General features: G+C 42.3%; 1 protein-coding gene across 2 annotated transcripts in view; it reads right to left on the bottom strand.

The window, feature by feature from the left end:
• The window catches only part of reln (reelin), a 100,410-nt gene that overhangs the window by 7,911 nt on the left and 66,528 nt on the right, over positions 1-25,971 (bottom strand). For both annotated transcript variants that reach the window (XM_061676200.1, XM_061676201.1), the window contains exons 19-60: positions 24,470-24,631; positions 22,475-22,711; positions 22,194-22,386; positions 21,388-21,500; positions 20,543-20,680; positions 20,281-20,467; positions 18,689-18,894; positions 18,439-18,610; positions 17,798-18,004; positions 17,460-17,695; positions 16,553-16,710; positions 16,252-16,459; positions 16,082-16,158; positions 15,813-15,971; positions 15,519-15,713; positions 14,726-14,999; positions 14,497-14,637; positions 14,238-14,415; positions 14,061-14,145; positions 13,807-13,989; positions 12,318-12,486; positions 12,051-12,156; positions 11,716-11,942; positions 11,384-11,607; positions 11,133-11,283; positions 10,764-11,022; positions 10,415-10,664; positions 10,155-10,323; positions 7,449-7,589; positions 7,076-7,253; positions 6,768-6,961; positions 6,418-6,668; positions 6,147-6,301; positions 4,731-4,945; positions 4,346-4,523; positions 3,304-3,479; positions 2,821-2,927; positions 2,503-2,745; positions 2,253-2,428; positions 2,107-2,180; positions 1,856-2,017; positions 53-210 (exon numbers count right to left, since the gene is read on the bottom strand). In XM_061676200.1, the coding sequence (XP_061532184.1) occupies positions 53-210; positions 1,856-2,017; positions 2,107-2,180; positions 2,253-2,428; positions 2,503-2,745; positions 2,821-2,927; positions 3,304-3,479; positions 4,346-4,523; positions 4,731-4,945; positions 6,147-6,301; positions 6,418-6,668; positions 6,768-6,961; positions 7,076-7,253; positions 7,449-7,589; positions 10,155-10,323; positions 10,415-10,664; positions 10,764-11,022; positions 11,133-11,283; positions 11,384-11,607; positions 11,716-11,942; positions 12,051-12,156; positions 12,318-12,486; positions 13,807-13,989; positions 14,061-14,145; positions 14,238-14,415; positions 14,497-14,637; positions 14,726-14,999; positions 15,519-15,713; positions 15,813-15,971; positions 16,082-16,158; positions 16,252-16,459; positions 16,553-16,710; positions 17,460-17,695; positions 17,798-18,004; positions 18,439-18,610; positions 18,689-18,894; positions 20,281-20,467; positions 20,543-20,680; positions 21,388-21,500; positions 22,194-22,386; positions 22,475-22,711; positions 24,470-24,631 (7,472 nt within the window). The remainder of the gene's footprint in view (positions 1-52; positions 211-1,855; positions 2,018-2,106; positions 2,181-2,252; positions 2,429-2,502; positions 2,746-2,820; positions 2,928-3,303; positions 3,480-4,345; positions 4,524-4,730; positions 4,946-6,146; positions 6,302-6,417; positions 6,669-6,767; positions 6,962-7,075; positions 7,254-7,448; positions 7,590-10,154; positions 10,324-10,414; positions 10,665-10,763; positions 11,023-11,132; positions 11,284-11,383; positions 11,608-11,715; positions 11,943-12,050; positions 12,157-12,317; positions 12,487-13,806; positions 13,990-14,060; positions 14,146-14,237; positions 14,416-14,496; positions 14,638-14,725; positions 15,000-15,518; positions 15,714-15,812; positions 15,972-16,081; positions 16,159-16,251; positions 16,460-16,552; positions 16,711-17,459; positions 17,696-17,797; positions 18,005-18,438; positions 18,611-18,688; positions 18,895-20,280; positions 20,468-20,542; positions 20,681-21,387; positions 21,501-22,193; positions 22,387-22,474; positions 22,712-24,469; positions 24,632-25,971) is intronic.

The following is a 25,971-nucleotide window of genomic DNA, read 5'->3' as shown; positions in this document are numbered from 1 at the left end:
AACCGTATGCATATTTAAAGTTTTTTAACATAGTCCGCTGTTCGTGGCCCACCGTGATATCCCTCATCACAGATGCAGACCACTCCACTTGTGCAGTAGCCGTGTCCGCTGCAGAGTCCTGGGCAGGCCTCTCCGATGTAAACATGGTCGACTCCCCAGCTCTGACGCTCACCCGTCCCCTCTGTTTGAATCCAACGGAACTGTGTCGCCCTAGAAATTGAAAACACATCAAAAAGGCAGGGACCCACTATGCTGGACTTGGAGTCATGGAAAGTAAATATTAGACCACCCTTGTTTAAATTCTTGTTCATCTTAATGCCTGGTACCACTAAAAGAATATTACAATCAACACAACAAAAATGCGGCTGATTCCACAATACTTTATTTCATATTTGACATGCTTTAGCTTAATTGTAGTCCCAGTGACTCTCGTTACTATCAAGAAAACCATGGAAAATGGCAAGATGTCAGCTCTTAAATTCAACTCTTATTGCTAATTTGTTTTGCGTGACAGTTCATGCCCCCGCATGTGATTTATTTATTTTCGTGTCACACTGAGTGAGCAAAGCCAGCCACAAGAATCCGAGATTCAATTTTCGATCACCTTGAGGAGGTGTAAGTATCTATCATATATCTTGTCAATGCTGTACTAGGAAGAAGTGATGTTGTAGCATTATGCTAGTAACATGTTAAAAGCGCACAGCCACAGTTTATCAACAATTTAGCAGCTAATAACTGTTAGCTACCATACTGACTCGTCCGTACTGTATACTATTTGGCCATTGGCCACATTGCTTTATCAATTTATGATGACCTGATTATTACATTAGTGAATAAAATTAAACACTTATATCCAGTACGGCTTAAAGACGGACTTGGCATAAAAGGGCAGCACAAATCCTAAATAACTAGGAGAGGATACGATTTCCTGCAAGAGCTACTTTTAAAGTTACCGTAATTTCTTGAGTATAATGCGCATTCCCCCCCCCAAAAAATGTCAAAATCTATAGTGCGTATTATACATAGGTATAGGGGAAAATGAAAAAAGACTTTTACATTTTATAAATGTATGCCACCATCTAGAGGTTATGAAAAACCTGTACACTTTCATTTCAATATGCTACCACCACCAAGAGGTCATGAAAAAGGTGTAGCGTACACTTTCATTCCAATATGACAGGGGTACTGCATATATGTACAGTTGTGCTCATACGTTTACATACCCTGACAGAATTTGTGAAATATTGTTGTTTTTTTTTTGTTTTTTTTAAATAAGACTGTTGACTCAACATCAACTATCATTAATTTCTTTATGGTTATGTTTTGTTTAATGATAATGCTTTTCTGAAATGCTTGACAGTTTAATTTGAATTAAAATTACAACATTCAAATAAAATTAAATGTGTTTCACCAGGACCTTCGTGCTTTCTTTAAAGAATTGCACCCATCTTAAAAATGCTGCCTGGCTAATCAAACATATCAGCACAACTGTGTGTTTTCTCATTTACTAAATAAAAGTAGGGCAGTGAATTTCATAATAAGAGTATGTTAGTATAAGTAAATAAAAATAAAGTATTACATGTACAAATAAAGTGCTTAGCTACAGAATAATTCTTTGAAAAAACTAACAAAACAAAATAGTCTCTACAGGGGTGGCAAAAGTCGCTAAATATAGTGACCAAATCGCGAAGTTGGGAACACTGACTGTGCTTTTGTAAACTAGCTCCTCTCTGTTTGCAGCCATGTTGTTAGTAAAAACCAGAGCACATCAACGGGGATGCTTTTAAAAAAAAATTAAAATCGTCCTGACAAAAAAAATGTAATCGATGAAATCCATTAAATTGCCAAGCCCTACCCTGAGGAGACGTGGTCAGGCAGTTGAACGGTGACCCTGGTCCACCTTGAGCTGTTGACGGGACTGAAGATGGTCGACTCGTGGAACTGGAAAGGGGAGCAGCCCACGTTGTTGACTGAGGAGGGGAGGCACTCGGACTGTACCAACTGCCATGAGTCAGACCTGGAAGGGGAGAGTGACAAATGCACACTTCCATACTACACAAATATGGCGCACTTTAGATGCTGTGTCAATGCTCTGTGTCTGTCTACCTTGCATCCTTCCTGTACTGCAGCAGGACAGAATGATGGTCCTGACATGTGTCCGCCTCACAACCAACTACTATCTATAACAGAGCAACAGAAAACATAACCCCAATGCAAAGCATGGGCAAGAGATTTAGAAATGTTTTTAATACCTTAAACTCTAAAATATATCCAGGCTGCACTATAAGTTCACGGGTAGCGAGGATGTTGTGTGTCCTGTCTTGGTTTTTGTTGGGCCAGTAAAGGTGGAACGAGGGGTTTCCACAGAAGCCGGCAGTACGCACAGCATTCGGGTAGAAGCTCCAGCTTTCCTCATGGGATACACCCTCTGGAAAACCGACATAACATAGAGGGAGCTGCTCACCCGCTTGACCGATAAACTTATTTTTTTCATAGACTTACCGTCATCAAAGGTGTCAAGCAAGGTTGATGGATTGATGTCTGACCCCCCAACCAAGATGTTGTCTATGGCCCACTGGGCTCTTTCCAGGCTGGGAGAGGCCAAGCCAGAGGAAATAGTAAAAGGCTGCCACCATCGTAGGCGAGTGGTGTTGGTCAGGGCTCCCTCTGGCAGGACAATGTAATCTCTCCTCACAGACACGTATTTGAGGTAGTCCATCTCGTGCAGTAGGATCCACAGCACACCTGAGGAGCATACGGACACGTTCGCTGAGCGGGAGACAAAAAGGAGACAGTGCTATAACGTGTTGTCCAGTGCACCTCCATCAGTAGAGTAGTCCAGCAGCACTCCCTCTTTTCGACATGTCGGACGGTGGCACATGGACATGTTATTTTCACTCCCGATCCTGGCCCAGTACTCCACAAACCTGTATCCACACAACAGCCCATGACAGTTTATGATGCCTAAAGTAGGGTATACGCTTACCGACAATCTGGCCAAATTTCAGCATTTTCCCTCCCTTGGGATCAAAGACAGCAAAGGTGTGAAGACTATCCTGAGCAAGTATCCTCTCGTGTGTGGCAAGCTAGGAGTTAGTTTGGCCGACAATCGTACATTTTAAACCTGATTGTAAATCCTTATGTGTGTGGTCAACACAGACGAAGGGAGAGACACGGACTTTGTACTTGTTCAGTTAAAAGTAAATGCTCCGTTGCTTATATCTCCGCGTGTTGGGGCAAATATAGGATATACACTTAAGAAAAATAAGAAAACACGCTGCTCTTGCAGACTTCAATACTGACTTGGCTCCGCGAAGGTCTAGGTCAGCGGTAACAGCTTGTCTGGCATCAGCCCCTCCGAAATACAGGGCTGTACCCTCTACCAACACACCACAGTCTGTACAGGGTCGACCCCCCTCTAGAACCTGCCACTGGGGCCCGGCTGCTCCTTCCCAGTCGAAACGTTCCTTCAAAGATGCCTAAAGGGGGGAACAGAAAGATTGCTTTAAAAAAAAAGAATAATTCTTAACATGTTCACATTTTCTTTTCATTTTGTATCGTGCGCACACAAACTGTATTTTAAGTCACTTGAAAACATTCTTTTTGTTCAAAACTCACAGATCAGATTCAAGACTCACGTCTTTTTTCAATTGTGTCCACTTATATTTACAGGCGCATCTCAATAAAATTAGTGGGGAAGTGAAAGTTATATATTACATTAAATACACAGGAAAATACCTTTCATAAGGCCAATTCTTGCCCAATTTGTATATTAACAATCATTTTGAAAGTTTCTTATTGAATATTCTAATTTCTGGATATGATGATTTTTTTTTGGGGGGGGGGGTTTCTGTAAACTGTAATCATACAAATTAGAAACCCCCCGCCCAAAAAAAAGAATGAAATAATAATATAAAATGATACTTTGTGTAGTGAATCTACATATATTGCATATGAGTTTCACTTTTTGAACTACTGAAATAAAGGACATTTTTCACCATATTCTAATTTATTGACATGCACCTTTATAATTTCGTCAAGCGAGATATTAGGCGGTATCTACTGTATTGGTCGGCATGTATGACACCCCTTTTTCCCAACTTGATATTGGAGTTATTGTGCCATTTTGAGGGAAATGATTTTTTTCAAGCTTCTGACTGGTTAACATGGCCGTACAGTCTGAGATTATAGTGCCACCCATTCTTGGCATGCACTTGAAAGTCAACATATTCACGTGAACAGAATTTTGGGTGGAAAAGACACATCTAAAAAAATCTATAGTTTGAAAATAATGTTTAGCAATAAGCTCAGAGAAACAGATTTTTAAAAAAAAGCTGAACTCTACCTTCAGAGCTGTACTAGCATAGCAGTTTGGTCCAGTGAATCCTGGGTCACAGAGGCAGCGTTGATCCAAACAGTCTCCATGCCCGCCACAATGGCTCTCGCACGCCGGCCCGATGTAAAAGTTCTCCACACCCCACTGAACGTCTGAGTGCTGCTGGTAGAACCTGAAGCGCACTGAACTAAAGGAAAGCAGAAGGAGGCTGAATCCTTCGGGTCACATAAGGAGTTTAGTTGAACAACATGCATCGGCCTTTTGTAAGATTTATATGACAAAAGTTGAAATAATTGATGTTGTAACAATAAATAGAGCTATCAATAATGTAGCTCGTGCACGACGGTCCATTAAATATTCAGATCACTACATGTTTAGCAAAGGCATGACCTACGTGCCCGCCAGGCTGTCAGGCAGGGGGTAGACAGCCCGCTTCCATCCTTCCGCAGGGAAGAAGACTGACGGCTGCGAGACGCGTCCTCCACAACGGGGATCAGCAGGCAGACACTGAGGAACCAGGTACTTCCACGTCACACCATAGTCTGCAGAGTACTGAACGTGGACCTGTCGGTCCGCAGCGCGATCTGGCACGACACAGCCCACTGCAATCTAAAGGATACACGTATGAAATATTTCGGATGCATCATTGATAGATACTGTCAAATGAAAATGTACATAGCAGCCACAATAATTTGGTTCACTTGCATGATCTCATGATATCCATCCATCCATTTTCTATTGTGCTTGTCCTTATTCGGTTTGCGCGCGGGTGTGAGTGAATTTTGGTGAGAGGCACCGTAAACTCTGAACTGGTCGCCAGACATATACTGTACAGAGAAACGCCGGAGCCCGGATTCGTACCCCAAACCTCCAACCTCGGAAATGTGAGGCAGACATGCTAAACCCTAGGCAAATCAAATCATACACACAATATAATAATATATATATATTTTTTTTTAAATCCCATTTTGTTAACATTTTAAATTGGTGCAGTATTGAAGATGGATGAATGGATGGATATTGAAATGGCCAAAGGTCTAACTAGAGACGAACCCGATCTTTGATCTGGCCCACCAAGCATTTACATTATCAAGAGTCCTGTTGCATTAATTTAGCACATTTTGCCCCTAACATTGGCTACTTAAAATGAATGTATTCATTTGGTAGTCATTTATCTGATTAACTAATTGGGTAATTTATGTATTGTAAAGAATTGAATAAACACATTGTAAAATTAACATTTGTATACATTTAACATTTGTGTATGTGTTTTAGTAAACCTTGGGGTAATTAAAATGTATTTATTGTCTATTTTTTAAATTATTTTGAATTCATGTATCTCAGTGAATAATTGGTTGGTTGATTTACTGTAAACAAAATAAAATAAACAACACTAAAAATAGTAAATAAACCATTTGACACACATTTCAATTCAAATCATTGGTGAATTGAAATATATTTACTATTTTTTAGTACTTGTATTCATTCATCTCATTAATTAGTTAATTTATTTATTGTAAATAGAAATTGTATTATCAACAATTTGGCATATACATTTAAATGTTTTTTTAAATAAATAATGAGTTCATTGATGTAACTAAATATAATCTTACTATGAAAATGAGAATAAATAAATATTTTATTATTCAAATAAATGATTGTAGATATTTGTAATATACATTTTAACATTTTATTAACCTCCAAAAGATCTGGCCATTCTTCCCTTTTTAAAAATCACATGTGGCCCTTGAGCACAAAAGTTTGCCCGGCGCTAGCATGGAACGTGTCTTTTTTTTTGTTCATGAAGCACCTTAAACTGCATGACCCAACCCTTTTCAGGGATTATATCGTGCGTGACAGCGTAGACCTCTCTTCCATCAGCATTGCCACACGCCATCACTCCATCCGGGGAGCTGCAGAAACGCTGCACTGAGCAGTCCTCGGAGAACAACCAATGGTCGCTCACTGACAATAAAGCAAACCAACATACGCCATTTTTCAGATTTTTTTTCAGATTTTTAAAAACATTTTTTTGTAAGAATGAAGCTTTGATTGAGATATTCAATCCAAATGTGCTGTACCTATGGGCATTTCCTCTAGCTCGCTCAGGTCACTGCTTGGTGCTGAGGTTTCATCAGCTGGGGCTCTCTCGTGGTTGGGGAGAGCCACGCCGCCGAATGTGTCCGAAATCTGCGAGCGCGTGTCTGAACCCGCGATGAGGACGTTATCCAGAGCCCAGTCACTCTGGTCCGTTCCGTCGTGCTGAGGCTGCCACCAGCGCACACGCACACCTTGTTGACGGGCAGCAGGAGGCAGCAATACATTCACAAACCTAAACACATAATGGCAAATAAAAACAAATTTAAAACACAGTGCCACATAACTCTCCTCAGTTCCATTCAAAGAAATCCCTTGATTTGAAGGCACTCGCCCAGGCTTTGTGTACAGATCATAGAAGATCTCTGTCAGTAGATGCCAGTGGATTCCTCCATTCAAGCTGTACTCCAGGAGCACGCCCTGGTTACGGCTGCTCGGTGGGATCATGCAGCCGTACATGAAGTAGAACTGAATGAACTCTGCATTGGTTAGATTGAGGTCCACCGTCACCAACTGACGGCTGCAGCTCTGCATAGTGGCACACGAGAAACAATATTGGTCATAAATGTACCCCAAAGGACATGTTTATAAATCAAGGGAAAGTTCATGAACAAAACAATAACAGAGACAGGAAGTACTTACGCCGCTGAAATGCAGCGCAGCTCCAGAGGCCACAGCTCCACACACGGTACTGAGTTTGCCACCAGTGAGTGTATGCCAGTGACTGAGTGAGGGAGCTCGACTGAAGCTGTCCTTCAGCTGGGAGGGGAGCGGAGCTACTGGCTCATCGCAGTACTCACCACCCCACTCTGGATCGCACCTGAAGAAGACACAACGTGCCGTTCATCGGAATAATATGGTTATGGTTGCAAAACATCTTAAAGACCCTGCAAAAGGACCAAAAACATTTCCTTTCATTTTCACACACCACAGACAAGAATATTAGTCAGGGACACTTGAAGCATGCAGTTTAAATCCAGACTTAAGAAACTTTGGTGTACTGTATGTTACTTACACACAGGTGCTCTGTTGGCACCGTCCGTGTCCAGAACACATATCTGGACAGCCATCTCCAATATAGAGGTTATCCAGAGCCCAGGTCTGCTGCTTGTCAAATGGAGCCTGCTGGAACCAGCGGAACCTTGTGGCTGGAGACCTACAAAAATAAGTCATCCATTAAAAAAAAGAAACAACAACAAAAAGTGAACAGCCATGCATGAAAATATAGGCGCAATTTCTTATCAGTGTTCACTTATATATGTACAATGACAATGAATTCAGTTAACCCTTGCCTAGTCGCACTTTATTATTCACAAATCCACCTATTCACGTTTGTTTACTGCTATTCGCATATTTCTGTAACACCCTAACATTCCACAAGACGGTTCAAAAGCCCTGGCTATTAGGAAAATAGTAGTTAGTGTCAAGGAAGTATTATTGAAGTGATATGAGAGACGGAGATCTTGGTATGTTGGCAAGGAGCTAAGTTAAGCCTTGGTTGTTTGTGGAAATTCCAAAGATGCATTTTTGCATGTACGTGCGCACTTCCGCTTGTCACCATTTCCATAGCATTCTGCTGCCAGTAGCTACGTTTTGTCTCCTATTTACTTGTAAGTACTACTGTTACTGTTTCTGTTACCCATTTGCTGCATTGTATAGTGTTTTGGTTTTGTGTTTTTGTTCGTATCGGCGTCTCCCTTCTGTGGGTGTCCGTCCACCTCCTTTAGTTTTATTTATTTGGTAGTTAACTAATTTCACGTCAACCTTTCGTCACGCCGCTTTTTGTGATTTGCATTTCCCCCACCCTTGCATGCTCTTTTTGTTTAAATAAACTCTGTAAAATCTGCTTTATTGTGTGTGTTTGCTTTGAATCAACCATCAACATTGTTGCGCACCTTGCGAGAAATTATATTAAACTGTTTCCCGTAGGTGTGAATGTGAGTGCGAATGGTCGTTTGTTTGTATGCGCCCTACGATTGGCTGGCAACCAGTCCACGGTGTACCCCGCCTCCTGCCCGATGATAGCTTGGATAGGCTCCGGCCCGCTCAGCGGCTCAGAGAACGGATGGATGGATGGATGGATGTTTTTGGATCATAAAACCCCAATTCCAATGAAGTTGGGACGTTGTGTTAAACAAATAAAAACAGAATAGATTGATTTGCAAATCATGTTCAACCTATATTTAAATGAATACACTACAAAGACGGTCGCTGATGGTGTAGTGGTACACTCGCCTGACTTTGGTGTGGGCAGCGTGGGTTCAGTTCCCACTCAGTGACGGTGTGAATGTGAGTGTGAATGGTTGTCTATATGTGCCCTGCGACTGACTGGCGACCAGTTCAGGGTGTAGTCCGTCTTTCACCCGTCGTCAGCTGGGATATGCTCCAGCGCCCCGTGACCCTAACCAGGTTAAGCGGTGTTGAAAATGGATGGATGAATCTGGAGAACTCACTGCATGTAAGCGCCAAGGCCGAAAACCAACATTGAATGGCCGTGACCTTTGATCCCTCAGGCGGCACTGCATCAAAAACCGACATCAATGTGTAAAGGAAATCACCACATAGGCTCAGGAGCACTTCAGAAAACCAATGTCAGTAAATACAGTTCGGCGCTACATCCGTAAGTGCAACTTGAAACTCTACTATGCAAATCAAAAGCCATTTATCAACAACACCCAGAAACGCCACTGGTTTCTCTGGGCCCGAGCTCATCTAAGATGGAGTGATGCAAAGAGGAAAAGTGTCCTGTGGTCCGACGAGTCCACATTTCAATTTGCTTTGGGAAATTGTGGACGTCATGTCCTCCGGGCCAAAGAGGAAAAGAACCATCCGGACTGTCATGGACGTAAAGTTCAAAAGGCAGCATCCGTGATGGTATGGGGTTGTGTTAGTGCCAATGGCATGGGTAACTTACACATCTGTGAAGGCCCCATTAATGCTGAAAGGTACATAGAGATTTTGGAGAAACATGCTGCCATCCAAGCAACGTCTTTGTCATGGACGCCCCTGCTTATTTCAGCAAGACAATGCCAAACCACATTCTGCACGTGTTACAACAGCGTGGCTTCGTAGTAAAAAAGTGCTGGCACTAGACGGGCCTGTCTGCAGTCCAGACCTGTCTCCCATTGAAAATGTGTGGCGCATTATGAAGCGTAAAATACGACAATGGAGACCCTGGATTGTTGACCATCTGAAGCTGTACATCAAGCAAGAATGGGAAAGAATTTCATCTACAAAGCTTCAACAATTAGTGTCCTCAATTCCCAAACATGTATTGAATGTTGTTAAAAAGAAAAGGTGATGTAACACAGTGCTAAACATGACCCTGTCCCAGCTTTTTTGGAACGTGTTGCTGCCATAAAATTCTAAGTTAATGATTATTTGCTAAAATCAATAAAGTTTATCAGTTTGAACATTCAATATCTTGTCTATGTAGTGTATTGAATTAAATATAGGTGGAACATGATTTGCAAATCATCGTATTCTGTTTTTATTTATGTTTAACACAATGTCCCAACTTCTTTGGAATTGGGGTTGTAGTTTATGGAAAATTACATCACCAAATATAACCCTATTAATATAGACAATTATTTTTTTAGGGTGGGGTGGGGGGGGGGGGGGTTAATTGCTTATAGTTTTCGCTATTCGTGCCAGGACTCAGTCCCTATCCACTGCTAATAGTGGGGGTTGAGACTAAAAATAAACAGTTAAGAGCGCTGACCTTGCGTATGATGGGATATGTAGGGTCACCCGGCCCCACTTGTTGTAGGTGTCAGAAATGAGCAGCCTCTGCAAGGTGTAGGAGGAACAATCGGGGCTTGTTGGTAAACAATCTCTAACAACAGGTTGCCACGTCAGACCTAAATCCAGTGAGTACTCCAGCTCCACAGCTATAAATATTAGAGAAGAAGCAACATTTAAAATGTTGAGTCGCACTTTTTCATCCAAAGACTATTCTTATCGTCACGTCTTGTTACTTACAGTAGCAGGAGTTGGTTACAGAGCAGGATGCAGAAAAGTCAAATTGAATGAAAGCATCTTGACCCAAACTGATATCAGTGGTGACAGCGTAGCGGGTATTGGACTTTTCTATGAAAGCAAAAGCGGGTCCTTCTGAACCACAAACTGGCATTCTTGTTCCTCCTGGGTGGAGGAGCCAAGAGCGCCCATCGATCGATGAGAAATCATCTTCCAGAGGTCCCCAGCCACTGGCACTACCACCAACCACCACCTGGAGTTTGAAGAAAGTTCAAATGTAAAATTGTTCTTACCTAGTAGGTTTACTGAGGCAAAGTCATTGTTTCCCCCAAGGCCACCTGCATCACAGTACCTGGTCAATCACCCATGGACTGTAAAACTGTCCGTTTCCGGAAGGCTGCCACCAGCGCAGGCGAGTGGAAGAAGTGTGAGCGCGAAGTGGGATCTCGAGGGCCACCAGGCGAGCCTGGTTACTGTTGTTGCTGAATAGAAATTCCTGCAGGAGACCCCATGTCAGACCTCCATTCAGAGAGTACTGCAGCAGAACTGGCTGGGAGCGAGGGTCCGGGGCTGCCTTACCGCAGCCAAGACGCAGGAAAAACTGAACAAACCTGGCACCATTGACAGTCATGATTACAGTACTTCCTATTTTAACACATCAATTTCCATGTAACAAATTGGTGATATTGTAAGAAAATTTATTGTGTAAAACTAATGATACCTGGCATTGGACAAGTCCAATTCATTGGTGACCAACATGCGCAGCCCATCCTCACTGAAGAATAGATGGTTTCCACTGGACATGATGCCACATTTTCTCGATGGTTTACCACCACTCAGCTGTCTAAAAAGGTCAACATCCACTGCACCGCCTAAACACAAACAATAGTTTGTTAAATAATTACAACACAACTCCTTAGATACTGTTGCTATTCAGTGTAACAGGCATCTTGTTATCATAGTGTGCTGTACCTTCAAAGTCCTCTTTGAGGAAGTCCGGGTTGGGAATGTCAGGCACAGAGCAGTCACTTCCCGAGTAGCCAGGGTCACACATACAATGGGTGCCCCCAACGCAGGCTCCATGACCACTGCACATGTCCTGACACTGAGGGCCAATATAGACATTGTCTAGAGCCCATGTTGGAGGAGCAGATCCAGTTGAAAAGAAGCCTTGATACCAACGGAACCTCACAGACCTGTCGGGACAAAGTCAATGACAAATAGACGATAAAGAGATACAGATATACAGAAAGAGAGTGTTAGAGAAAGAGACAAAGCGCTTCAGAGGATGCATTGGTGCTCACCCGCAGAGACGCAACTTGCCAAAGTGTATGACCTCTCTCCTCCAGCCCTGTGTGGTGCCTGTGAAATAGACACTGGCCGGGTGGAGCTCGGTGGAGCAAAGGGAAGATGGCTGTGGCCCTCCAGCACATAGTGGTACCAGCAGGTGCCACGTGGCACCGAAGTCCCGCGAGAACTCAAGACGCACCGGGTGGGCCGAGGAGCTTTCGGCCGTGCAGCCGACATTTATCTGTCGAGAAAACAAGACATCAGCGACGACTGCCCGTCGTGATTTATGTCTTCAATGAGTGTGCAGATTGTTGCTTTGGGAAAGAAGTCATCAAGACTGTTTGTTTACCTCAAACTGGATGATTGTGTTCTCATTCACGTCAATGTCCCTGGTGGTGATGGAGTGCTCCCCCAGCTCGCTGGAGACAAACACCATAGCTGACTCATCCTCCTCTCTGAAACACAGACACACAAACAAAAATATTAGTCAAGGTTAAAAACAGCCTTTTTGTAGATCATATCACCCTGGGGTTTCCTAATTACATTGAAAAACTGAATATGCAAAACGAGACTTCGTTTTTGGAAACATTCAAAGTTGAAAACTTTCTTTTCTTACAAGCCGGTCTTCTGGTAGGGGCAGTAGAGGCCGGTGTTGCCTCCTGGATAGAACAGCCAGTTGGACTCGTTTGGGCCTTCTTCAAAACTGTCTACAATCACTAGGGGGTTGTGTAAGGAACTACCATCGATGATGAGATCGTCTATCACCCACACCTCCTCCTTCTTACCTGATGGACGCAAGAAGACATTTTTTAGTCAACATTAAACAAATTAACCCTCTTTGCCTGAGAATCTACACAGACAAATTACCCTCATGCCTTCCTCAGGCATTTTTGTAAGTTTTCTCTGTATTTTTTTTAACGTTTGTATTTAACTGTTGTTTTTGACTATATTATAGCTCATGGCATTACATTTAGAAGGATATGTTCTTTTAAGTGAATATTTTTTAAATTTTGTGTCTTTGAGTCTTGCATATTTTTTTATCTGGCTTTGTTTTACTCTGCTCTCTGCAACCAGGTCGGTATTCTGAATGAGAGTAGTTTCTCATTTGCCTTATCTGGATAAATGAAGGTTAAAAAAATAATAATAATAATGGAAAAAAAAAATAGATGCACAAAACACGGCTGTTAAATCATCATACATCAATATTGTTTTGTGGGTTTCTTTCTTCTTTCAATTTCATACTTGTGCAAGACTTATGCAAAATTATTTTTGTTTTATAGGATTTTAACCCTTTGAATGGCAGTTGTATTTTTTGAATTACTGAGTTTTTATTACTAAAAATGAAAAAGGAAATTATATTTTTTTCCCTGGATGTATCACAGATTAGCATTTGTATTCTGTAGTTTAGTTTTAGTCGTTCCAAATCCTCCTGGACACAATAAATGCCATTAAAAAATCCTCTTTCATTCTCTTTGCTGTTACAGTATGAAGCCATGCATTCTGTAATGTTAAGATTGCATTTTGAAGAAACGTAGTGATATATGTTTGTTTTTTTGCCAGTTACAGTATGGCCCATTTCCTTATATTTATTGTGTGAAAAGGAATCATATAATTGTGTGATTTTGTAATAGACAAAAATAAATAGCGTAATCAACCTGGAATTTTGTGAACCCTAGTGAGGATAAGGTGAAAAATGGATGGCTGGAAAATGTTAGAATGTTTGATCATCTTCATCAGGCATGATGTTGATTAGGTGCTTCAAGCAAAAAACATAAACAAACAAACAAACAAAAACCAGAAAACATATTGCTGTTTGTGTCAGTACACTTTTGATGTGTTTTCCAAAGGTTAATACATTTGAATTTAAAAGGTTAATAAATTTAAAGTTAAAACTTGACCTCACGAGTTATGATGTAACATTTAAAAATGTGGAATGAATTTCCATGTGAACCTTTGATGGTTGCCACATCTGGATCACAGCTGGATGTAACTTGCTATGACTTCATAGCATTTGAAAATGTTCAAATTTGACAGGATTTGATGACCATGATGAAGATCAGTTCTGTTTTCCAAGGAGTTTTAGGAGTGCTAATGTGTCTTCTCACCACTGTTGTAAGGCTGCCAAAGTCTGAAACGGGTGGCATTGGTCTGAGCGCTGGCGGGTAGCGGCAGGTGGAGGAACAGAGTGTCTGTGGAAGCTGGGAAGTAAAACTCATCCAGCAATATCCAGCTGATTCCCCCATTCACTGAGTACTGCAGCAGCACTGAGTGGGAGCGCTCAGGTACACCTAGAAAATCACATTAAATTGCACATTACTAATTAACATTAAACAAACAAGACGAAACAACCATAGTGTACCTTTTGTGACGAACTTAAAGGAGAATTGAATGTAGAGAGTGTTTGTACAATCCAGATCCCTTGACACAATCATACGCAGACCATCCTGCAAAGAGGAAGATTTTCTTTTAGGTGACAAAAGCCTTTCAACTGTAAAAACTGCAAAATTCAGAGAATCAAAACTTTTAAGACAGGCACCCCTTTAAAGATGAGGGCAGTTCCAGATTTAAGAGGCTCTCCACTCAGAGTTCCCCTCTCAGCTCCATAAACCTCAGGCCAGGTCTCCTGCTGCAGGTGCTCATTGAAGTCTTCCCTCAGTAGAGATGGGAGAGGGGCCGAGGGTACACAGTGAGCACCCTCATAACCTTTGTCACACCTTGGACAGGATGAGAACCTATTAACATGTATTTACAGACATGAAACAAACAATCTAATTCAACATTCATGTCCGACTTACACACAGCGTCCATTGTCACATAGACCATGACCAGAGCACATCCACGGGCAACCGGGGGCTAGTAACACATTATCCAGAGCCCAGCCCTCAGCCCCTGGAGTGAAATGGGTCTGGATCCAACGGAATCGAGTTCTTGGAGAACTGAGGTGCCAAGAGCAAAAATGATAACATTAACAAATATAGCTGTATGTGAATAGACTCATAATTTGGGGTTGGGTATAGTGCCTACTTAGCAGCGCTTGGCAGGTACACGGTGATCCTTCTCCAGTGTTTGTACTGGGTGGACGTATAGACGGAGCTCTGAGTATAAGCAGCACAACCGATAGCTGGGGGAACACACTCCGGGGTGATGAGGGACCAGCGACGTCCACAGTCTGTGGAGTACTCCAGCCGCACACCGTGAGAAAAGGAAGTGGACTTGCTGCATCCCATACTCAACTCAAACTGGAGGAAGGATGAGCCCGACACCTCGAAGTCCCAGCTCTCTGCATACCTTGGCTTCTCTGCAGCACACGGTAACATCAGTTTCTGCATTTTGGAAGTGTAATGTCCAAATAATTTTCGCCGGACAGCGCGCAAATATTTAGGAGCATCTTTATATTCAGGTTAAAAAGGAAATAAAACCAGAGCAAGGAACAACATTCACAAATAAACTATAATCAAATGCATTTATTTTCAAGCACAGTATGAGAATTTTCATCAAAGCTGGCCTTTGTGTTTCACGCTGTGCACTCCCAAAGATTAAGCCCATTTGAAAGCATTATTGACAGAAAGTAAATGCGCTCTCAGCTTGGTGCTCCTAAAAATCAGGCAGTATGCTCAATCAAGTTTGCCCTCATTTATAATGGGCCATTCATGGCGCCACAGTAAATGGGTGATTCAGTTCCAGCCTGTCGTGAGTTATGCTGCTCTGAAGCCATTTCACTGTTATTCTCTCGCTGTGCTATATAAATAGAAAATGTAAATAGAATGTCGTCTACATGCTTGTGTGTTAGTTGGGTGTGTTTGTTTGTGTGACTCACTATCGATGGCTTCAGAGTTGAAGGTCAGTGCCATGTCCAGGGACAAACAGTCCACAGTCACCTCCCCGCCCTGAATGCGGAACCAGTTGTGCCTCAGAGGCGTGGTGCCGTCAAACTTGTCATGGAAACCAGTTCTGGAGCTGTCGTTCATACCAATTAGGACATCATCCAGAGCCCACTGGGCTGAGTGTTTCCCTGAAAACATGACCCAAAAAAACAACAACATAATAAATCAAAGAAGAAAGAGAGTAGTTTTAATTTACATGACTGAATTACTGCACCCATTGCACCAACCTTGCTGGGGCTGCCACCACCGAAATACCGTGTAAGGGGATTTGGCATGTGGCGGCAATTCGATGGTCACCACTTGAGGCTCCAGGAAGGAGCTAAAGTCGAGCTCTCGCAGAAACTGCCACTGGACACCATTGTTGGTGGAAAACTGTACAAGTACACCTGAAGACAAATATATATCAATAAAATTACATCACAGAAAAATAATCCTCATGACCTAGAAGGGTCACTAATGAATATACAGCAGAGTACTGGAATTATACCAGTGCTACCTTCATTGCGTGAGCGGGGCCTGGTGCAAGTGGGTCCCAAACTTTTACTGCCTATTCGAATGTAGAATTGCAACAACCTGTCCGTTCATGAGAAAAGATTTTAAAACCTGGTTTTGAACATAATGACTTGACTCAAAAAAGCTGAAGTAACAAGAGTGGAATGCACCCACCGAGTGTTGGTGGTGTCGAGGGGCATTGTGCGAGCCTCCCTCCTTCCAGGGCTACTGAAGTAAAGTGCCTTGCCCCCACTGATTATGCCACAACCACCTCCTACTTGCCCTCCACTTAGGCTTTGCCAAAGTGGACTTAGCTTGCCCTCAAAGCCCTCAGTCAGCTCAGTTGGACTAGCTACAGATGGGACACAGCTATCCTGTTCCACTATGAGGGGGAAAAAAAAAAAAAAAAAAAAAAAGAGGTTTATAGCCTAAAGATACAAACATACTTCTTCACAATCTCTATCAGTCATGTTACCTGTGTATCCCATGTCACAGAAGCAGACTCCAGAAATGCAATCTCCATGCCCGCCACAATGATTCGGACAAGGCTCAGAGATGTATACTCCATCCAGTGCAAAAGCTGGGGCATCTCTGTAAATGCTGCTCTCCTGGAACCAGCGGAACCGGGTTTTACTGGGGAAATGAATGCAATAGTAAATTGGAAATATACAGATTGTTAACAGCGCTATTAATAAATTCTAGCAAAAAGATATGAAATGGAAAATCACATTGGGATCTGAGGACATTTGACCCAAACGTTCTTACATGTCTCAATAAAATGAAGATTATCATTCAGAGCAAATTAGGAGTCTAAATCGACCATTTACTGATTCATTACTTGATTAAGAATATAATGTATGTTAAAAGTTACTTATAGTCTATACATCAGGGGTAGCCGAACATTTGGGTTCCAGGACCACATTGGATTTTTTTCTTCAAACAGATGAGCCAGATAATTGGTAGATGGTGTAAAAAAAATAAAAGTTCAAATGTGTATGTGTGTATGTATTATGTAGAATATTTGACACTAATAATACATTATTATCCATTATAATTTTGTAATTTGTATTTTTTAATAATTAATGTAATTATAATTAACTAAGTTATTGAATGTTTTTCATAAAATGGCTTTTATTGCTACTACCTTTACTTACTGTTATTTACAACAAAAACATAATAAACAAATTATTTTATGAGATAAATGAATTTTAAAAATTAATACATTTTAATAAACCAACTTCAGGAAAAATATTATTATACAAATATATGGGGTCAAAATTTGCAAAAAATATTATATGACTCTTGATCATGTAACTGCTCCTTGCACCATACTTTGCCTATCCCTGCTAGAGATCCCACCACATGGCTGTTGCCATAGTTACCTGGCCGCAACATTGCGTGGAATGACCACAGTGACCCTGGTCCACTCTTCATAGTCCCCAGTGTTATACACAGTGGGTTCCCGAAGCTCCCGGCCACTGCCTTCACAGTTTCCTGCTCCTGGGGATCCTGGGTAACAGCCCTCCTTCACCAGGGCCCAAGTGCGACCAGAATCATGGGAGTACTGCAGCAGGACTGGGGCAGACGCACTGAACTCTGACTCACAACCAATGTTTAACTAGTAGAAAAAATAACAACAACATTTCAAGGGAATACATATTTAACATTATTGTACACGTACAATGTGGTGTGGAACTGTGGCTATGTTTGTACAGTGAACCTTAAATTGGAGGGTGTAGCCAGGGCGCAGGGCAAGGTCCCTGGTGACCGCCACCCTGTCCCCATCCGAGCGCCCAAACACCATGGAAGATGCGGTCGGTGCACAGAAGCTGTTGTTGCTGTCCCTCTCCATTCCTTCGTTACCCAGCATCAGCCACACACTCATCTGGTTCAGCGGGTAGTCGAAAGCCGGCTTCTCATAGAAGTTCTAACAGATGGGATTTAGCCATTACTGTAAACATGTACAAATGTCTACAGTGCACCCAGAAAGGAGTGACAGACAATTGTTCACATTTTGTTATTTTACACTCTTATTCCAAAATGGAAAAAAAGTCATTTTCTTCCCCTTAAAATTCTTCACACAACACCCCATAGTGACAATAGAAACCAAGAAATCGCACGTACTGAAGTGTTCACAGCCTTTGCACAATACTTTGTTGGCAGCAGTTACAGCCTCAAGTCTTTTTGAAAAAGATGCCACAAGCTTGGCACACACATTCCTCTTTGCTGCACCTCTTAAGGTCCATCAGGTTAGATAGAGAGCATAGGTGCACAGCCATGTTCAGATATCTCTTGAGATGTTTAAATCCGTATCAAGGACAGTCACAGAAGCCAGTCCTTTTTATACAAATTCAGTCTTACCTGTGGAAGAGTAGGGCTGGCCATGGGGATGATGTGCTTCTCCCTCTCAGATAAAATGATGACATCATCTATTGCCCACTGGTCATAGCCTTCTCCAGAGTGAAGGGGCTGCCACCAGCGAAATCTAGTGCAGGGTGTCTTTGAGGCCAAAGGAAGCTCGTAGTGGACAAAACTGATAAAGAACCGTTTGAAATGATTTGCAGTATTCGAAAGAAGCAAATGTGTTCAACATTAGCACTGTTTATCTCACCGAGGCTTGGTGAAGTCGGTGAAGTACATCTCGGCAATGAGGCCCCAGCTGATGCCTCCGTCATTACTGTACTGCAGCAATACTCCCTCCTCCCTGCTATCAGCCTGGTTACAATCTGCCCAGTCTCCACCCACACGCAGGTAGAACTGGACAAACTCGGCCCATTCGGTGTCCAGGTCCCAACTCATCAGCTGCCGCAGGCCAGCCTGATGTCACACACAAAGTCAACATGAAGGAGTCTTTGGAACCACAGAACACTGGGGGTTTTAGTTATTGTTGTTGTAGGTCTAAAGCAGAATTTAAAAAAAATTTTTTTCACAATTTCCTCAGTTCCCAAGTGTCTTATTAACATTTATGTGATATGCTCTTGTGAAAATATCCCAAGGATCAAGATGATACCACATTTTATACACCTCATTTTCATTCCTGCAAAATTAAAGCCATTTTAGGGCTGTCACACAAGTGACTCAGCCCTCATTCCGCCCCCATGTACTGCTGTGCCAATGGTAAGTCTGGCTTTCGTTAGAATGATAATCAGTGGGATGGAACTTGCCTGCGCATTCCTTGCTCCCCTCTCTTCCCCTGGCTGCTTGCCTCTACTAGCGGAAGGAGAGTCCAAAGCAAACGCACTCAGCTTCAAGACAATGAAACTACTGTATTTTAACTGGTGAAGGTAAAGGTTCACTCTGCGTATTTGCGGCATAGAAACACAGACAAACACCCGCACTCTCAACACTTGTTCACAGAGCAATTAAGTCAGTGCCGCTTATCAGAAGCTAATCTGAGCTTCAAGAAAGCTCATTGCAGCTTTTCTTACCAGGCCAACACTGGCTATTTTCACCATTCCCCCCCGCCCCCCACACGCACACACAAAAGTGAGCGCCCATAGAGATCCAATTACATTATTACGGTTACAAATAGTGGCTTTTGCTCTTGATCTTCGGCCAGCCAGTCATTGGCTGAGAAACTCGGTGTGGGCGTGGTTATTGTTTTAATCCGCGATATGCAGAACATCGTATGACCAAACCCAGAAAACGGATTAGCGGACTTCCCGTGTATGCTATGCTAACAAGCATGACTATAGGTTGCTGAAATGATAGTTTGAAGTCGAATTTACTTAAATGTTGTTTTCTTTAAGGCTGGTGTCTTCAGACAAAAGTTAAATACATGTATTTATACAAATATGATATTATACACGTAAACATAAACAAAAAAGCTTAAAACACTGGTTATTGTCATCTTTGGTAGCTTTGTGGTGACATTTTGTGTTGAGCAAAGGACACTGTAAATGTTTTAAGTTCTTACAGGTGATTTGTCACAGTCCCCTTCGCCATTCACCCAAGCCGGGAGAGAGTGCGTCGAACTGTTTTGCCGAAGGCGGAGGTAGGTTGCGCATGCGACCGATTAGACCCACGGCCCACTCCCAGACACATTTTCCGAAAAGAGAAAAACCTTTCTTGTGAGAGTTCACACTTGATAGGTGGGCAGTAACAGAAGAGATACTTTAATATACAGTAATTCTCCTTTATGTGGGAGAGAACCCAATAAAATATTTGCAAGTTTATTAAAAATAAGATTAGACTATTCCCTACCTTGCTGAAGTACAGCGCCGAACCGGATGAGACCACCCCACAGCCGACATCAGGGTTGACCACCTCTCCGCCTATCACTTCCTGCCAAGTGGCCAGCAGTACATCCTGGGACTCGAAGTCTGAGAGGACACTGGACAAGAGTGGGGAGGTGGGCACGCAGTCTGTTCCGGAGAAGCCATTGTCACACCTGCCGAAGAAGAGCTTTCATGTACCAAAACAAACAAGTCAAATTTCTCTAAATTTGGATACCCTGTAGGCTGACCTGCAGTGTCCGTGGTCACACCAGCCGTGCCCGTGGCACATGTTAGGACATTGCTGGCCGATATAAATGTCATCTAGGGCCCACTCGTCCTGCTCTCCGTAATAACTCTGGATCCATCGGAACCGTGTTGCACTGGACCTGAACACAGTTGGTTCACAGACATGCTTTATGGAACACGAAATTCTGAATTTGCTTTAGAAACTAGCTTTCATTTCAAGTACATCTACATATCTTCGTGAAATTGATACTTAAAGCAGAACATGACCGTATGTGAACTACGTTGATAACAAGGGCTAAATACTGTGCTTGTGCTTGCATGTGCAGCTGTACAGCCGAGACAAACGACACCAAAATCACCTCGGAGTCGGCCTCTGACCACAACTGTTTTATTGCCAAATTACAGCCGTGACCCGGCCTGTGACTGATCACCACACTGCAGGAGATTAGAGCATGGTTATCGAAAAGAAGTCAGACTGGTATGAAGGTCAAAGTGATCTGGGAGCTGTTTTGATGTATGTGCAACCTATGGCTGATGGCACATGCAATCATCATATGTCGGGAGAGATGATAGGTTCATGATGCCAATGGGTTTCCCAATGTCAACTGTGTGAGTAATGGAATAATTTAGCAGTTATGGACTACAAGTTACATATCGGGCCAAAGGAGACTCCCATGTCATGTTGATAACGCTTAAAAATATATCCTTTTTTTTTTTTTTTTTTTACTCCAATTGAATGACTCACTGTGGCAGCGCAACCCAAAAATTAGGCATTAGGCATAAAGAACTGCAACTCCAACTATTACTACTACTACTACTGTGTGAATGTTGCACAGAGTTATGTTACCATGTCTTTTGAGGTAGAGACAGAGTGATGCGTCTCCAGTTTGCAAACTCTGATGGGTGGTACACGCTGGGAGCCGTGAACTCAGAGCAGCTTGGCATGCCGGGCAGACAGGCCTAAGTGAAGGAGAGCAAGAGTTGAGGAGAGGACTTGTAATCACACAACTATTCTTTAGAGACCGCACCATCAGGATGTACAGTATTATGTGTTTTGAATGCAACGTCTCTAATCACACTGGAATTCAACCAACATTCAACACTAGATCGTACACAATGTGTAACTGTATACTGAGTGCATGACTGCACTTTAATGCACACAAGAAAAAAATGCTGAGCATATAGATTTTTTTTTCCAGGTTTATAAGACTTACTGAATACTATAACTATAACTGTACTACAAGTATTTATAAAATAATTGTGATAGACAAAAAAATCTCTGCTGGCATGGTGAGAAGATAACCTACTTAAACATAAAGGTCTTGGTATGTATTCGCTAAAAGCAGAGTGATTAAAAGCCACCAAAGCCCCTGTGCGATCATTTCTGATTACATGAAGTGCTGCATTTTAAGCATGTCATTATTTAAGCAATATTAAGGGGGCTTTATGAGAGAAACTTATATATATAATCATGACTAGATTATATATTTCTTTGCTCCTCCAAGATACCGCTACAGGCTTTTACTAAGTCCATCTATCCAGGTCAGGTGAATGAACGACAACAGGAACAGCATCAGTAAGTCATTATTCTAAAAAGTAGGAATTTTCTGTAATATCATGGCCAGAAGTGTAGACATGTCTCCTCTTTCTTACCTCTTTGACCAGGTGCCAAGTGAGGCCATGATTTGTGGAGAACTCCAGGCGGACCTGAGTGTCAATGTGAGGGGACGACTCGCGACCACAGCCCATAACCAGCGAGAACTGAAGACTGTAGGAGGCTCCGATCTGCATCGACTGAGTCTCTACGTAACGAATACTGGAACCAGGGCTGGGCTCACCGGAGAAACTGGAAGGCAACAAAGGAAAACAGATAATCATCATTATCATGTTTATTTACTGACAAGGTGACTCCAGGAAAAGTACTATTTGTTTACCTGAGGGTCCAATCATGCTGGCAGTAGGGCTGTACATGACCAAGGTAAAAACCAAGACTCTGTGTGACATCCAACACGTTGCTGAAGTCCAGACTTATGGTGTTGAATAGCACAGAGGTCATGCTGATTTCATCCAGGGCCCAGACATCATGACTCCGCCCTGAATGGTACGGCTGCCACCATCGGAACTGCACACCGAACCTTCGGGCGCCTGTCGGGAGCTCAACAGACGCGATCCTATTCAGGAGAGGAAATATAGTGGATTTGAATTCTAAATATTTACTTTCTATAAGTAGGGAATTAGCCATGGTCGCAACAACACAAATGGAAGAATGCTAATACAGCAGTGCCTTGACCACACTCGTAACTCAAAACAATTGTATTTAATAGCAGCATTCTCCATTCAAATGCATAGAAATGCTATTAATCTATTTCAGGCCCCCGTAAAACATCTATCCATTTTCTTTAACGCTTCTCCTAATCACTAATCTACTCTGTCGCAGTAGTAAAGTCATACTTAGCGGAAATATTTATACAAGAACATCCATTTTCTGTACCACTTATCCTCATGAGGGTCGCGGGCCGCTGGAGCCTATCCCAGCTATCTTCGGGCGGGAGGCGGGGTACACCCTGAAGCGGTCGCCAGCCAATCGCAGGGGACATATAAACAAATAACCATTCGCACTCACAATCACACCTACGGGCAATCTAGAGTCTTCAGTCAACCTACCACCCATGTTTTGGGGATGTGGGAGGAAACCGGAGCACTCGGAGAAAACCCACCCAGGCACGGGGAGAACATGCAAACTCCACACAGGCGGGGCCGGGATTTGAACCCCGGTCGCCAGAACTGTGAGGCAGATGTGCTAACCAATCGGCTACTGTGCCCCATAAAACAACAACAACAAAAATGTTGCAATGTGCTTTTCATAAGAAAAATAGCACATCAAATATACATTATACACACACACACACACACACACACACACACACACACACATATATATATATATATATATATATATATTGTAGGTGATTGAAAAGTAAGTACTTGTAATTTATTTCTGACCTATAATTCTTACAAGAAATGAAGATGAGAAGAAAGTGTATTGCATAGAGTTTTGTATAAAATTCGATATGGGCACTAGCATTGGCCACCAGTTTCTCAAGCCGCCTGGAAACCACATTAACTGATTTCACAAGGAACTCTTGTGGGATGGAAGACATAACTTCTTGTATTCGCCCTTCAAGTTCTTCCAAAGTCGTTGGTTTGGTAGAATAGACTTGCTATAATGGAACAATAATGGAACATACACCAAAAAAAATTGAAAAATATTACAGCATATGAATAAAGTATAAAATAGGAGGTTACTTTTCAATCACCCTGTATGTATATATATATATATATATATATATAAAAGAATTCCGTTTTTGTCACACTTTCTCATTCAATTCAATGTACATTGTGCTGCTCATTTGGATGGCCAGCAGGTGACAGTATAAAGGCCGATCCGTACTTCACACTTACTTTCCTCCCTGGAGGCAGCAACCAAACATATTGCGGTGAGGCGCTTCATGCCTAGAACTCAAGTGGGATTCATGTTGTCATTCTTCGCAGAGGATAACGAACACATGATATGAATGCGAATACTGTTGTATGGTCTGTCTGCATGTGTTGCTGCACCCTTTGTGGTCAAATGTCCGTTGCTTCAAGGGGTATAACACAACCCCCACAGATGCTAATCATTGCCTATGTTAGCATCAGCCTTAAGTTGGTGGAGAAGCTGTACTTGCCTCTTTGCTTGCAGTACACGCAAGTCAGACACACTTCCCATTCTAGTGCTCCACCTTGTCTTCATTGCAAACATAGATGGCACTAACTTCATCAATGGGTCCCAGTAGCCCACACAGGCAGCAAACAATAAGTAGGCGTACTGCAGATATGGGTGCTAAGGAAATGTTAGCGTCCAAGTGGAATCCTAAACACACACAAACCTTGGCTCATGGAACCCTTGGTAAGCGTAGTGCTGCAACAGAGTCCAGGTTATGCCGTTGTCTGTGGAGTAATGCAACAGGACACCCTCCCCTGCCTGGTCTGGAGCAGGGCAGGAGCTCAAGGTACTTCGGCTGCCCAGTCGGAGGGTGAACTGGAGGTATCTGTACAGATGAGAGCCCTCATAAGTGCAGCACTTGAGTGTAAAACATAATTATTAAAATTCACAAATAGAGAGAAAGCCAAGCTGATAAATGGGAAGGAAAAAGGTGATCGAGTGTGTGCAGATTGGAGGAGGCGGCTACATAAACAGAAAGCCACAGGTTGTGTGGCGCATTGAAATGATGGATGAGATGATGAAATAAATGAGACATAGCAAAGGCAAATGAAGAGTGTCAACTGAACAAGTTCATAGAAATGCACCCATGGGTAGTGTCTCCATGTAAAGTTCTCGTTTTAGCAGAGATAATCATCCTGCTATTAGGTAATATATATTATAATATCTAATTTTCAGTCTAAAGCCAACAGTGTAGACCTGCACTTTTCTGTCCTTGGCCGATCTGGACTTTCATTAGCAGATCTGATTGTTCTTTTAGCCACTGGCATTAAAATCTGCCACACTGGCACACAGACAACGGCAACAGGCATAATAAGTCTAACACAGATGCCATCTATAACCTCATCATAATCAAACGTTTTCTCTTGTCCTCTCCTGCCAGCTCTCTCATCTGTAATCTTGCCAATAATCACAATTTTTCTCCCCGCCCCCACTGAGCACACTAAATTTGATTGAAAGAGAGATTGACAGCTGAATGGCTGCAACATCTGCTGTATCAATCACAAGTGAAGACACCTGAGAATCGGAATCTGCACTGTGCGTGTCCTACAACATTATGAGCACTTACACGATCAACAAGTTGTGCAGCAGCTTTATAAATTACTGAATGTCAAAAATGTCAGCCAAAACAGATTGCATTATTGGCATTAATGTCTCCATTTAGGCGGATATTTGATATACGGTACTGTAGCTTGTATTGTATGTTGTATTGTCATGTCTATTTCTCAGATGTACCGAATGTTTTAAGGAATTTGCCATAAAACTATGACATTATGTGCTAATGATACTCTCACATCACACAGCGCTTATGCAATATGGCCCAACCAAATCACAAATCAAAACAATTTCAGCTACGTCACACTATGTATGCAAAAGGGAAGCTTGTGAAAATAGGTCTTCTTACACTTTAAGCAGGCAAAAAGGAATTATTTGCTAGAACGATACTTTTATCTTGATTTACTTGAATTTTGAGCAATCAAATGAAAAAAGAAATGATAGAATCATGTTCCATCATCCAGTTCTGAGTCGCGGGGTGCAGGAGCCTATAAGTGGCATGGAAAAGGGATGGATGGATAGAATAACAATAATAATATGTACATACTGTATATAAAGTTTAAAGACCCTAAACGGTGTATTCAGAGATTTGTTTCTAAATACATTATGCAC

The sequence above is a fragment of the Phycodurus eques genome, chromosome 5 (assembly GCF_024500275.1).
Source record: "Phycodurus eques isolate BA_2022a chromosome 5, UOR_Pequ_1.1, whole genome shotgun sequence".
Taxonomy (NCBI): Eukaryota; Metazoa; Chordata; class Actinopteri; order Syngnathiformes; family Syngnathidae; genus Phycodurus; species Phycodurus eques.
This window is presented reverse-complemented; position numbering and strand designations above follow the sequence as displayed.